Source organism: Sminthopsis crassicaudata, chromosome 3, assembly GCF_048593235.1.
Source record: "Sminthopsis crassicaudata isolate SCR6 chromosome 3, ASM4859323v1, whole genome shotgun sequence".
In the NCBI taxonomy this organism is placed as follows: Eukaryota; Metazoa; Chordata; class Mammalia; order Dasyuromorphia; family Dasyuridae; genus Sminthopsis; species Sminthopsis crassicaudata.
The window spans coordinates 457900350-457916463 of NC_133619.1; the positions used below are offsets into that span (position 1 = coordinate 457900350).

Below are 16114 nucleotides of genomic sequence, written 5' to 3' on the forward strand. Positions count from 1 at the left end.
GGCTCTTCCTTATTCCTTCACCAGGGTCTGGATCCTTGATTCTCTAGATCAATATCCCTTAAGGAGGGCTCTGTACATTTTGAGAAAATAACTTTAATTCTAACCCCTATCCCTGCTTTTCCTCTGGGATAGTTTCTGCAACTCCTTCCCAGAAAGAATTTGAGGGACCACACATTGTTGGGAGGTGCTGTCCTTTCTAATACAATAAAGAAGACAAAGGTGTGTTCACTTTAAAAAAAAAAAAAAAGGGAATCCTCAAGATGATGAATATTCCTTAGCATCCCTATGTGTGCAAGTGGCAGTGAGCCTGCAAAAGTCTCTAAAGGGGTTTCATCTTTTTGATGAGGCTTAAAGATTTGGGCAGATGAAGCAAAGAATACCTAGTGGAGAACATCATTATACCAGTGCTTGGCACATAGTAAGTGCTATATAAATGTTGCTATCATTTTTTCATATTCTGGAACAGGTAATGGATACGAGGCTTATGACTAGCTATTTTACTACAGTTGATCCTGATCCAAAAAAGAGAATCCTTGACAGTGCCTGAAGTGTGCTGTGCTATGAACTTGATACTTTGGTGTTTCTTTTATTCATCATGATCACCTCATGTCAATTTGGCATTATTGTGATCTGGGATTTTGTCTTTCTGTAGAAGGGAGGCAAAAACTAGAATTTTTAAAAATTAAATTAATTTTAATTAACAATTTTCCCCTTTAATCCCACTTCTTTTTCCCCCCTTACCTTTATTCACCCTCACCCCCAACATTGAAAAAAAGAAGAAAAATAAACCTTAGTAATAACAAATATACAGAGGCAAAATAAATTCCAATGTTCACCATGTCAAAAAAAAATGTATGCCTCATTTTTTATTCTAAGTTCACCCTCTGTTACGATATGAGCAACAAATTTTATCACCAGTCTTTTGGAGTTGTAAAGATTTGTGATTTTCATTTTCCTCCATATTTTAGTCATTCCTCTGAATGGTCTTTGAAATTCTGTTTTCTTTTTTGTTATCTTTTTAATTTTTTTTCTCTTTTCACTTTTGATTGTCTATGCAAAATTCATTGCAACCACAAGACTTGAATTAACAAAAGCCTTTAATTCATCTTTAGGACTTTATCACAAAGATATCAGAAGTAATAAATAGGATCTTTTTTTTTTTTTTGCCAAGGTCTCCCAATTTCCCATCATGTTAGAATTATTTGTTCACTAAAAGGCAAAAAAAAAAAAAAAAAAAGCTATTTGTAAGACCTGATTGGCCCAGAGACCATCAATATTCATCAATATAGTTTCGTGATCACCTAAAGTCATAAAATGCAATTGCAAGATGATGGGAACCTTCAGATTGTAGAGAATGTCTTAAGACCATACAAATCATCACACTATGTCCTAAAATGAATTTTTTCTGAATAGAGGCTAAAAGAGGTCATGTCTATATGAGTTAAGTGCTGTAGTATCCTTGTTGAATATCTTTTCTTTTGCAACTAAACTTCTTTATGCTAGTTTTTGAACAGTAAGTATCTTATTTCATTTCAATACGAGACTTTTACAGGGTACTTGCTTGAACCAGGATGCCTATGACATGTCTATTCATAAATTATTTACTGAAGTTAGAGGAAATCTCATAACTATATTGATTAGGTGCATGACAAATGTCACCCAACATTAACCTGGCCCTTTCTGTAGAAAGGCAATCCTTTTATTTCTCCCTAATAATAGAATCTCTTCCAAGCTTCATCCTTCCTCTCTCTTAAAGATCTTGCAACTTAATTTCACTGGAAAAAAGGAGATCCTTCTACATGAGATCTTTCTTCTCCCTTTTGTAAATCATATTATTACTTTAACTTCAGTCTCTGACAACTTGATTCTTTTTCTACAAAGGTCAACTTTTCTATATATGTAAGTGGTCACAACACTTCCAGCATTGTCCAGAAGATTACATCCTCAATTATCCCCTCTCTCTAGAATCTTTGACCTATTACTATTAATTGGTTCTTTCCCTAACACGCTTACTTAGCATGCCCAAACTCTTCATTTTATTTAAAACAAAACAACCCCGCCCCCTAGCAATTATCTTATTGCTTACTTTGTCAGCAAAATTCTTAGAAATATTGATCTACACTGATGTATTTATTCCCCTTCCCCTCTCTCCTTTGTAATCTGGTTTCTTATCTCATCACACAAATGAAATTAAGTCTTCAAAAATGTACACTCCTGCCAAATACCTTGGTCTTTTCTGAATCCTATTCTTTTTTAATCTGACATTGTTGACCTTCCTGTCTTCCTAGATCTTTACTCCTTGCTTTTTGTGATACTTAACTTTCTCCTGGTTTTCCTCTTTTTTGAACTATTCCTTCTCAAAATCCATAAGATGCTCCCTACCTATATTAGAGAGCCTTAACACACTTGCCCTTTAGACATTTCAAACTATATCCCAGAGGTACCTTAAGTTTAGAGTTTTTAGTAAATTTAGTATCTTTCCCTCTAAATTATAGTTCTTCAAAACTGTCATATTGATGCTGAAGCTACTGTGAACTTTGCAGGCTCGCTGGTTTGTAATCTCCTAATTATTCTAAATTTTTCATTCTCTCTAATTTCACATGTCCAATCACTTGCCATATCTTCCCACTTCTACAACTTCAACAACATTTATTGTAACTTTTGGGTCCAACTGATCTTTCCAGCCTCATTAGACATTCTTTTTGTTCCTACACTATGAAATCCCGTCAAGTTAGCCTTCTTCCAGTTCCTCGCATGTGACACATCATGTCTTGTAATATGTGACACTTTAGTCTTGTAAAATGGAACTACTTCCTAACTTCCACCTCAGAGTCTCTCCTGCCTTCACAATGAAGCTCAACTCTTAATTTCTGCCTTTTCTGATTCTCCCAACTACAAGTACTCTCCTTCCAATTTACTTTATATTTAACTTCATATATTTTTGTATTTATTAACTTTATATTCAGGCAGGAGTTTTCACATGCACTTGTTTTTTTCCTCCATTAGGATACGCAAAGTGAAAATAGAAATTATTAGATTCCTTTTATTAATATCCTCAGCAATTAGCATGGGGCCTAACATATAGCAGATAATAAATACTTGCTGAATGATGACTGCCTCTATTATTACCATGATCTCCTAATTGGTCTTGCCTTTAGTTTATCACCTTTCTAAACCATTTTCCACAAAGCTTCTTCAAATAGTCATCCTAATGCACCATTCTGATTATGGCACTTATTTATCCAAAAGCTCTTAATGGATTCTCATAGTCTTCTAAAAAATATAAATTCTAGAACTTAAGCTTGAAAGTTTTTAAGGCTCAAAACTACCTTTCCAGAATCATCTCAGACCTTACATGGGAGCCAAACCAGTCCATTTTAATTCCTCCTCCTGCTTGGAATGCATTCTTCTAGGACCCTATCTGCAATCTGAAAGGAACAAAGCTCAAATCAGCTATCAACTCCTTGATGATGCTATTACAAGAAAAAATGATCCTCAGCTTGTCAAAACTAACTTTTCCTGAGTTTCTTCTTAGGATTTATATCACTATCTTCTGTAGTTATTCTTTTATTTTTATCATTATTTGTATAATTAACTTTTTCTTTTCCAGATTATTCTATAAACTACTTAAAGGGTCTGTGTTAAAATATCTTTATATTAACAGACAATAAGTACAAATTACATACATATTAAATATCTCTGCCAAGGTAGTAATTCAATAACTATTTGCTGAAGCAAATAAAAAAATCTCTGCAATTTTCTCATATTTTCTCTAAACCTTAGTCCTCAGAATAGTTTGGCCTCTAATTTTAAGGAAAGAAGACAGTCTAACTTTATGCTAAATTTTTTAAAATTGTGGAATCATTTAACTTCAAGACAAATAAGTACAATATCATTATCAGATCTGAGATGGAGTAGTGAAACATTCATTAAAGGCACAGAACTTAGTTTAACATACACTAAAATAATTAACCCCAAATTATCATTTTTCAACTATCATCTGTTCAACTCTAGATATTAGTTTGCTAAGAAAAAACATATAAGATACACAGTTTTTAGGGTCTATATCAGTTTAAGAAAGAAAAAAACTAGCAGTTTATCAAAAATTTCTCACTGCGGCTTTCAAGTTTAGGGATTTAATTCCTAGAAGATTTGCCTGTCAAATATCCATTGGAGTCTCCTAAGATTTTTGTATTCTGAACAAGATTAGGAAAAATTAAAATTTATACTTTCCTAACTCTGCTGCAAAATATCAAGGTAATAAATTTGGAAAATTCAATTTCTCCAATCAAAACACATAGTATCTTATAATAGCAAAATACTTTTGCATAAGAGAAATAGCATTAATTCTTTGAAAGTCAACATAAAACATGACATTAAAGCAAACTTGCACAGATTTTACAAACTATAAAACATCAGCTCACAAAATGAATATGCTTTGATTCGCACAAACACAACAAATACAGCCTTTGTCTACAGGTGAGTGAGACAGCCCTGGATATCTAGGCAATGTGGAAACAAAAAAATCTTTAAAAGTCTTAAAGTCACAAAGTTGCCAGAGCACTGATATGAAAAACCAGCATTTCAGGTCTGCTTTACAAATATTTTAGTGCATGCAAACAATATGCAATGCATAGCAAACAAAGACACCAATTACCATATATATAAATATGTGTGTTTCCTTACTTGCAGATGTATAAGTATCCTGCATGGTCAAATTCTGACTTGAACCTTGAGGAGGTCTACATTTCAGTCATCCCAATGTATTCAGGGATGTAAATACCTTATAATCAGAAAATGTGAATGGGTCAAGGAAAAAATTTAAAGCACATCCAGAGATTAACTTTTAAATTACTAAAGAAAATTAATCTTTTAAAAAATAATTAATAAAAGAGGATGGTAAAGTACCTGCTCCTTCACAGAGGCAAGAATAGTAGTGGCTGTGGTTTCTGGTTCCATGCCTGGGTCTGTGGAAGCTTTCTGGTTGGTTTGTTGCAGCCCCTCTTCCACCAAGGGGGTCTGCTCAGGAGCTGGCATTCCTCCTGCAACCAAGCAGTCAATGAGTTAACTAACACTCTCAGCTACTAGTGCTGAAGCATCACTTGAATTTAGAAATTAAAGACTGTTTCTCAAACATTTTATAGGCTTAAACACAAAACATTTAACATTTAAAAAAGGGCAAACAAAAGAAATTCTCATAACCAAAAACTATTCCTTACCTATTAATAAAAAAAAAACCTCATTTAATATATATATATATATATATATATATAAAACATGTTACTAGAGATAAAAAAATTGGCATTCTTTAAACATATTTAAATATCTTTAAAAAGACAAGTGGAAAATATTATAATATTTTATAGTACAAGATGAACAACAAAAAGGAAGAAATTTTTGTCAGTGAAATTTAAGGCAGTTCATGATTAGAAATTTGCTCTCATTTTTTAAATTGAAGGTCAACAATGTTCAACAAGTAAATTACATATAAGACAAGTTAACATATTATCTATTCTATAGCATCAACTAAATAAGATTCTCACAGAATAATCAAATTGCAAAGTATATAGTTGGGATGAGTGATAGGAAAGCAGAATTAAAAAAAAAAATTGTTCATTATCATTAAATGTTCACTAAAGGGCATTTAAGATTTTGTTTCTAGAACACAAAAAACAAAAACAAGAAAAAGGAGTTAGAATTGTCATCGACATTTGATTTCTTTTGGACAACCATGATTTAACATACAAAGATATAGGATGTACTATTAGAATATATTTCAGGCTCATACTTGATACGAATAATGCTAGTCTTTTAAGTTAAAGCAAGATGACTGTATTTGACACTCTAAAGAACAAAAAATGTCAATTTTAACACATTATAGGTAGGAAAAACTAAGTTGGCATGAATGGAAAAGAGAAAAACTTCTTAGTTCTTTCTAGTGTTATCATGAACCAAACATAAAACCACAAAATGATGTCCTGAAAATATCAAAAAGTAATTCTGGCAAGCATTGTATATTAGCACATTCTAATGCATTACTAGATGAAATCCTTACGGGCAGATTTCAACTAGTTTGCTTTCTAAGAAAATATCAATACTCAGAGATTATTTTTAAAAAATGGCAAAAAAAAAAAAAAAGAAAAAAAAGAAAACAGAATCTGCTAAATTTTTAAAGAATTTTTGCTGATGAAGGTAAGTTAATATAGGTATTTTTAAAAGTATAGTGGCATGAAAAAATTAGCTTACAATTTCAACAAGAGCTTGGTTTGATATAAAGGAGTTAATCATTGAAAAACTCTGGAATAAGCCAAACAGAAAACAGGGATAGTCTTACATGCCTCTATAACAAGTGACAGAACCAGCAAGATTAAATAAGAGTAATAAATCTTCTTATATAAGTACTTCATACTTTTACCTACAATAAGAGGCAAAACTCGGCTTCTTATTCTTAAATACATTTATTCCCTATTTAATTTTGCTAAAAGTACAAAAATACTTCAAAAATTGAGAGTTGGAAATTAAGCTACATTCCATTATTCAGGTCCATTATTCTTTAATAATATCAATGAATCAACTATGTCTAATTAGCTCAACATCTGATTTTCATAAATCCATATTTATTTAACAGAAAAAGCTAACAAAAATGTTTAACTGTAACCTCAATGTGTTGAATAAAAAGGAAGGGAAGAGTGATTTGCAAATAAATTTTATTTGTATTTTGATTAAGAAAAGGGAGTATATTTAATGGGAAATATAGCATACAAAATGGAATACAAATGTACTTTTAAGACAGTTAAAAGAACTATGAAGAGAAAGAAGGTGAAATGGAAAAAACATAACAATACACATTTTTAACTGACAATTGATAGAGATAAGAAATATTACTACATAAAAATAAAACAAAGCAACAATTTTAAAAATGTAAATGCCTAAATTATTAGGAAATAAAGCAAGAAAAATTGTTAAGATTGAATTTTGAAAATTTTCATAAAGGAAAAGGGGACTGGGGAGGAAACTTCATTGATAAAGTAATGACATTAAGCTTTGAGAATAAGCAAAAAAATTAATGGATAAACATAACCTTTTCCATAAAATGTAAAAGCCACAGAATTATGTGGTTAAGCCTTTTATTACAATACTGAATAACTTCCTTATGTCTATAAAAAACCAACCATGTCCTTAAAACTGTACAAAGTTTCTTTGGTGGAGGGCTGGAGAATGAGTGTCATTTAAATACTATACAAATATAAGATATGTACATTATCCACAAAGGGGTTTCTCATCTTAATGAGCAGACTGAACATTATGTATGACTGCAGAACAAGACAACAGATATACTCAAGCTAGCACTATTAAACAGTTCTAACAAAACACAATGTTAATAATGTTATAAATGAGTGACCAATGCAAAGACATATGTATAGAAGTATCAAAAAAACTAAAAACACAAATCTTTTAACAAATATTATAATAAAGTAAAACAGATTTTCACACTCAATCCTAATGTCTCATTATACATCTTAAATTCATCACTCCTCTCTTTGAATATCTAGACTATAATCAGCTCTGGAATCATGGTGGGTTACCACACTGATCAGAATTTATAAATCTTTTCAAATTATTTGAACAACTTTTTTATCTTGGAAACGAGAAATGCACCGAAAATACTTTCCTCTCCTTTACATGCCATCCCCTTTCTAACTTTATATTGGTTTTGTTTGTATAAAATCTTTTTGATTTTGTATAATCAAAATTATTTTGTCTTCTCTTAATTCTTTCTACTTTTTGTTTGAATATAAGTTCTTCCTTTACCCATAGATCCTTAAGTAAACTTTTCCCCTTAACTTTTTCTTGCTTATAGAGTTCTATAACAGTCCAGTAAAAAATACAGACTTGTAAACATAAAAATATAAAAACTTTCTTGACATTTTTTGAAAGCATAAACATTATAAAAGAAACTAATTATATTGAAAGTTAACAATTATTTTAAAAATCAAATTCAGGATCTCAAGTATAAGTCACATGATCCATTTGGAGCCAATCTTTCTATATTGTGTGAAGTATTGATCTAAACCTAATTTCTGCCAACCTGCATTTCAAATTCCCAATCTTATCCCACTGTTGGAATCTTTGGCTTTATACACAATATTAGGCTATTAGATTCAATCCCATCTATATGTTCTTAATCTAGTCTCCTAACTGATACCTACTTTAACGAAAAATGTTGATGTAATTTTGATGACTACTGCTTTATAGTACAATTTTAGAGCTGGTATTGCCAAATCCTTTTCCTTTCTATCTTTTTTTCTTTTTTGGTATTTTTTGTAAGATTTTTGGTCATTAGCTCCTCCAGATTCATTATTTTTTCTAGCTATATGAAAATCACGTTTCAGTAATCTGATTGGCAATACATTAAAAAAAAGTAAATTTATATAGTCATTTTTATTACATTAGTTCAGCCCATGTATGAACAATTAATATTTTCTAATAATTTAGATATATTTCCATAAAGCATTTTATAGCTATATTCTTATACAACACATTAAAAGTTCCAATTAGAAGATAATTAATAGCTTTGGAGAGGGAAGTTTCAGTTGAAATATGAAATCAAAGGTCAGACTAGAGAGTTTAAAAATAAGAGTAAGGGAAGTAGAGTTAGTAATTGTGAATGGCTTTCTCTTTTTTCCAGGTTTGTGTCTTACTGTCTCTGCCACTATCAATAACTTTTGTTTTTTGCTAATTCTTCTAAGCTTATTTCTTAACACTGGGCCAGGTGTACTCACTTTTACAAATAATGGATGGACCATAATTGAGACATGCTGTGTTCTTTTGACTCTTGCTCTGGCTTTCTTGGGCTATTGAGTGTTGTTATTGAGATATTCAGGATGATGTAGTCCCTGAGATTCAGGAATAACCCTTTGCTTATATCTTTTTAATCATCTCTTGCCAAGGTCCCAGCAGCTAGGTCCTCTGAAGGGCCCAGAATAAGTCCTTAAATGCGAAGGTCTGGGCTAGCTCCTCTGAAGGGCTCAGAATAAGTCCTTGTCAGGATAAGCAAAAGTCCTTGCCCCACGTTGTGGACGTCAAAATGTAATGTTCTGTTGTCTCCAGAAACTGCTGATCCCTCTCTGGGAGGAAATCTTCTGTCTCAACTCAATCTCCTGGCTAGACTCTTCTTCCTCCCCAGAGTAGACTAACTCTCTGGGCCCAATGTTGTCTTCTTTTATCCTCCAAGAGATTGTAGTGAGAACTCAAGGGGGCTTGTGAGAAAACACTTCAACCAATGAACTTGCTCCTTTTAAAGGGGCATGTGAGAACTCAGGGGCTTAAAGGCTTCTTTAACTCAGTCTTCTTAAAGGTGCAAAATTCTTTTAAACATGTAAATTCTACCTCAGAAGATCAAAGGTGTAAGTAAACTCCCTTCAAAGGCCCCAAACCAAAGGTATGAATTCTGAGCCAGAGAACTGTTCAGACAACCTGAGTTCTCACCTAACACCAGAGAACTGTCCAGACAACCTGAGTTCTCACCTTGTAATCCTAATAATATCTACTTTTATTGCCACCTTGGCTGAGATCTTGCTTATACCTCCTTTTAAAAATCTATCTAAAGCATAATAAAATGTTTTCAATTTTAATGTCATATAAATGTTCAAGTATGTTTCTGGTGTACTAGACCTTGTCAGGATCAGCTACTATCCTCTTTTGTATGAGTTTTACCATATTACTTTCTGTAACTGAACCAGCTACACCCAGCAAAAGAACTCTGGGAGATGACTATGAACCACTACATAGAATTCACAATCCCACTATTTTTGTCTACCTGCATTTTTTATTTCCTTCACAGGCCAATTGTACACTATTTCAAAGTCTGAATCTTTTTTATACAGCAAAACAACTGTCTGGACATGTATACATATATTGAATTTAATTTACACTTTAACATGTATTAGCCAACCTGCCATCTGGGGAAGGGGGGAAGTAGGGGAAAAATTAGAACAAAAGGTTTGGCAATTGTCAATGTTGTAAAATTACCCATGCATATATCTGGTAAATAAAAAAAAAAACCTATTAAATAAAAAAAATTAGTTTAAAAGATGATAGAAGATAAATTAAAACTAATAAAAAATTTGTATTATTTATAATAAAAAATTTACTAAATGTTTATCACTATACAGTAAAGACAAAGTTGTTTTTCATAAAGCTGGAAACTTTACAGAGAATGAAAGAAGTAAAATACTAGGAAACTAGAATGTGCTTGAAAAGTAAAAAAGAAAAAAATTCTTAGAACCATATGGAATCTATTCCAATACTTGAGAAGTAGCAAACATAACTCAAGTTATATTTTAAAATCTGCTAGAAATAAAAGCATTACCAAAATTAGTTTAGGACAAAGACCAGTCTCAGGATTTGGCACAGGGAAAGCCAAAATGTATAGTTTCTTAAAATATTGTCAATGATTTATTTGAAGATACAAATTTAAATGAATAATAAAGACTCTAAATAAGAAAGTAACTAATTTATTTACACACATAATATAGATAAAGTTTTGTTGCAGCTTTAAGCTACTAAAGTTTAAACCCAAAGTAGGACTTTCTGAGGCCTTCTCAATTAATTATCTTTTAAATTAAAACAACTACAACAAAGTTTTATTTGGCATGGCCATGACTCTAATTAATGATTGAATCTACCAATAGCATAAATCAAATCAAAAAGTATGCAATTAATTTGAGCTTTCTATATGCCAAGCACCAAGCTATTGTTAGCTAAATGGTAACAATAGATTCAAAAATACAGTCCTTACCCAAAAAGGATTTAGGTTCTACTGGGAAAACAACATATAAAGCAACATAGCATAAATACAATAATTTACTGTATTTCAATGATTTTCATTACAACAAAATATATCTGATAAATTTTAGAAAGGTTTTTATTATGTAAACAAGATCTATCATCAGCAAAGCACTATAAACTTCAGAACCTCATACCTAAAAATGAATGGCATTCTATATAGTTTGGACTTGATTCGGAAGGCAAAAGGGAAAACCAATAGTTGTAGTGGTCCTAAAAGATGACTCCCAAATCTCTACTTCAAATTCTACACAACATGCCTCTGGAACTGCATTTTCAATTTCCCATTAAGAATACATGTAGGGGCAGCTAATTGGGGCAGTGGATAGAGACACTTCAGATCCCTGAAGTTAGGAAGACAGGATTTCAAATCTGGTCTCAGATATTTAACATTTCCTGGCTGTGTGACCCTGAACAAAGCACTTAACCCCCAATTGCCTCAGCAAAACAAAACAAAACAAAAAAATCCAAACAAACAAAAAAAATGTAAACCAAGTAGGTAGAGATGAGGGAGAACACTCCAATAATAGGGGACAGAGACTATGCCCAGAGTCCAGAAATGGAATATCTTTTATTTTTTTTTTTCTTTGAGGCTTGGGTCACTTAACCCCAGGGTCACACAGCTAGGAAGTGTTAAGTGTCTGAGACCACATTTGAACTCGGGTCCTCCTGAATTCAAGGCTGGTGCTCTATCCATTGCATCACCTAGCTGCCCCTCAGAAATGAATATCTTGTTCTGGTAACAGCTGGGAGATCAGTTTCACTGGTTTACAAATTAGGAGGAAAGGTGAAAGACCGAAAAAGCATGAAGAGGCTAAGTTATGAAGGCCTTTTAATACTCAACATAGAATTTTGTTTTTAATCAGGGAGGAAATAGGAAGCCACTTTAGTTTACTGAGTACAAGGGTAATATGACCAGACCTGTACTTTTGGAAAATCACCTTTGTGGCTAAATGAATTGAAGTAGTAAGAGACCTGAAGCAGGTTATTGCAATAATCAAGACATGAGATGATGAAGCCCTGCACTAGAGTGATAGCAGTGTCAAAGGGCAGAAGGGTACATGTTCAAGAAATGTGGCAAAGGTGAAATTAGGTCTTGGCAAGGTTTGGGGAAGAGGGAGAATGAGAAATTCTGGTCTGGCAAGGGTCTGGGAGAAATGGTTAGATTAGTAGAACCAGGAGAGACTGATGTCCTGAAAACCTAGAGAAAAAAGAATACTGAGGGGCAGAATGAGATCAACAGTGTTAAAGGCTGCAGAGACATCAAGAATAATCAGGATTGAGAAAGATCATGAGATGTGGCAACTGAGAGAATATCTCTAACTTTGGAGAGAGAAATTCTGTTGGAATGATAAGGTTAGAAAACAGATTATAAGGCATTAAAAGAGAATGAGAAGGAAAATGAGGCACTTATTACATAAAGTCTTTTTGAGGAGTTTAACTGCAAAGGGCCAAAGTGGGGATGGCAGGATCAAGTGAGGTTTTTTTGAGGAAAGGGGGAGAGATAGGAGCCTAATATTCTCAGTCTTACTCTTAAAACCCTTTGCTATCACATGAAAGATCTATTCAAGAGGCCTTTCTGAATTGTCAGTGTTGTTTTTCTTACTCTTTCCAAAGAAGCCTTTTAATTTTAATAAGTAAATTAAATTTACTTATTTGTGAACATGTATGACATCAGAAAAAAGAAAGCTCCTTGAGAGAAAGGACTTATTTTACTTATTACCAACAGGACCTACGCATAATGCCAGAGATAGAAGCAGGTGTTTAACAAATGCTTGTTGATTAAAATAGGGAAAAGTTTGCTTTGGCTCAACTATTAGCAATTTTAAAAAAGAAACTCTTCATTGTTGTGTTATATTGTTTTGGCATTAAGAAATTATATGAAACTAATCAGCTGTTTAAATAAAAGTAAACTTGCATTTCCAACATTAATCTAACTACTAATTCTAAGGTTATCAAGATTAATGAAATCATTGGCAAGAACACACTAGAGAAATGAAAAAAATATAATAAGTTTTAAGTGACATACAAAAGTAAGTTTTAAGAACTGTCATCAATAGATGTTGCGTGCTTGAGCAGTTTTTAAGGCTATTTGTTAAAAAACTGTTCCCTGTTGTATTAGACACTAGATACTCTTCTCCGAGATATATTTTCTCTTTTTTTTGGGGGGGGGTGGGGTTGGAGTGGGATGGGTGGAAGAGAGATGAGGAAAGGAGAAATGGCAGGAACTAATACATCGTTTTATTCTGATGCAGATAAACCTTTTCTACACTATTTTCAATCTAATCAGAGACAGCATCATGAATCTTACAAAAAAGTAATCATAGACTCTTATAGTGTGGAGAATTGTGGTTTTTGAACTCTAATACACAGAAGAAAATTATGTTTAACAAATGCCTTTCTGATGATGGAAAGTATTCTAGTATAAAAGAAATAACAGTCTCAACTCTGCTTTCAACTAGCCTTGACTTTAAACAAGCCACTAATTTCAACTCAAGTTCCCTTACCTGAAAATAGAAATACTTATTTTACCAACCACAAATGGTTTATATAAACATAAAATGAGAAAACAGATATGAAAGTATGAGGAATTTGAAGTTATAAAAAATTAAGATTATATAATTATATTGTGATTGAGGATAACATCTAACTTATTTTTGTGAATTTCTATCCCCGGGCAATGTCACAAATATCAGATCATTGGTTTATTGTTTAGGCATTATAGATGATGGCAAATATAATTATTATGAAAGTGGTGGCTTGTGTAAGAAAACAGCAGCTTCTGTAGCTTGTGTGTTTAGATGTTATCAGTAAGATATTTATTTTAAACAACAATGGATATACAAAGGATAAGAGAACAAAAGCAAAAGCACCCAAATTTGCTTAAGAACAATTATGAGTAGCATAACTGAGTGGTGATTTATGGAACGTTTAAAAAAATTATATTTTGATTGACCTATGATCTGTTCTTATCTATATAAGCCTATAATCTTCATAAAAGAACACCCCATCATGTTTGAGGCCTTCCTCTGATTCTACAATATAAATACCTCTTAAATTAGATTGGCTTTTATTAATATATTATAGATCAGAGATGTCACACTTGCTGTCCTTAAAATTTCCAAATATGCCCAGACAGAAATGGCTAACAAGATAAATAAAAATATAACATAGTCAATGTTGATTTATTCTTCTAAGTCAATATGTGTCCAGCGGGGATCCATTTCTAATTTGACACCATCACCATAGGTGATAGTGAATCCCTTGAACTATATATTATTCTGGCTACATTACCTGGAACATACTTTTTTCCTTAAAATAAAACCAAAAGAATAGGATTATTTTACTTTGCGTAAGTTCAGTGGACTCGGATAGTAGAAAAGTTATAAACAAAAAATGAAGGCATACTAGAAGACACTATATGGAAGCCCTATATCTACTACCAATACCACTCTAAATCCAAAGTCTATATATTTTATGTGTCAAATGTCAACATTAATATTTGAGTTAGGTAATTTGCTAAGTGGCATGCTAGATAAAGTTCTCTATTCAGTTGTTTTTCACTTGTATCTGACCCTTAACGATCCCATTTGGAGTGTTCGTGGCAAAGATGCTACAGTGGTTTGTCATTTCCTTCTCCAGCTCATTTTACAGATGAGGAAATTGAGGCAAACAGGAGTAAGTTGGCCAGTCTCACACAGCTAACTTGTGTCTGAGGCCAAATCATGAGTCTTCCTGACTCCAGGCCTGACACTCTATGCATGCACCACCTAGCTGCCCTTGGGAGCTCTCTACATGAATGAATTTTCAGATCCTAAATAGATGTTTTTAAAAATTTGTTTTGTTATATTATGGTATTTATAGCAACAGACTACATTTATTTATATAGTTTTGGAGTTGACAAAACTACTTTTTCTCACTCCGATGTAGGATAGTATAGTAAAAATGGTATTGAACTTAGATTTCAAGGGGATCTGTGTACACATACTACCTCCAATATTTACTAGCTTTATGGCTTATGGGATTTGAATTTTTTGACCTCTCTGAGCTTTAGGTATTCAAAAAAAGAGTGATAGTAATATCTGTAGAATGAATCTTGAAGAATTGTTTTGAGAACAAATAATAATGAAGATACCATCATATAAAATCTGACTGTCAATTATATTCTTACCTGTCTGACTTTGGGCAAGTCCTTTCACCTTTTGGAGCCCTATTTTCCTTATCTGTGAAACAAAAAATGTTATAATTGATGATCTCTACTACCAATATCCTTTTCAACTAAATTTATTTGTATAAAATACTTTCAAATATTTAAAGGCCTATACAAATATAATTTAATGTTACTGTTATAATCTCATGTCTTAATTCATCTAACACTCAAAAATACTCAAAGCTTCATGAAGTAGGTAATACTTAAAAACCCATTATCTGCAATTTACAAATAGCTGGATGAGCCAAGGTATGGCAGTCTCACAATTAGTACTCTTCCTTACTCCTCCTTGTAAATTTCTCAAGGTCAAAGCTTTTGAAAAATATAATAGTAGTATGAAAAAGCAATTTGGAATTTTTGAGTTAAGAGGAACACAATTTAATGTCAGATAAAGTTATCAATCTTTTTTGGGGGGGATATAAGGTACATATACTAAAGATCAGCTACAAAGAAAAAGTTAAGTTCTGCCTTGTAGAAAGGTGGATGGGGATGAAGGGAACAATTGAGCATAAGACAGGAAGAATTGAGATGAGCTTTTAAATAACCTCCTCCCTGGAAGGTCTCATATAAAGACTGGAAGAACATATCACAGGAATTCAAGAGGGGAATTTCTGTTCAAGTAACCATTTGGACCAAAATAAATAAGGTTAAATAGTAATTCTGAGATTCTCTATGTTTCTGAGACAAATCTTGCCCATACTAAACAGTTTGAGTAGCTAAGGATAAATTAAGTTTCTGAATATTAAAATTGTACTTATCAGCATTTTAATTTCAGAAAAAAATTTAGAGCAATAATAATTTAGTGGCAAGCATATTTAGATATTATCTTAAGACCTGATACTGAATTGGAGCTTAATTCCATAACTACATATTCACAATTACAAGTCTGTAATTCAAAATCTTGTTATTATTTACATCTAATATATCATCTACAACTGATATAGTTTCCTATGTTTTTCACAACCTAATCATTCTTTTAATATTTCTTTTGTCATTCTACCACTTTCAGTTGTACAATGAGGACTATAAAACTATGCAACCATGAACTTAATGACT

The 16114-nt window shown here is 32.3% G+C and overlaps 1 protein-coding gene across 1 annotated transcript in view; it reads right to left on the reverse strand.

Moving 5' to 3' along the window:
• Positions 1-16114, reverse strand: part of PKP4 (plakophilin 4) — a 227778-nt gene that overhangs the window by 142485 nt on the left and 69179 nt on the right. The window contains 2 exon segments of the mRNA XM_074303392.1: positions 4909-5042; positions 15020-15071. Of these exon segments, the coding sequence (XP_074159493.1) occupies positions 4909-5037 (129 nt within the window). The 5' untranslated portion in view covers positions 5038-5042; positions 15020-15071.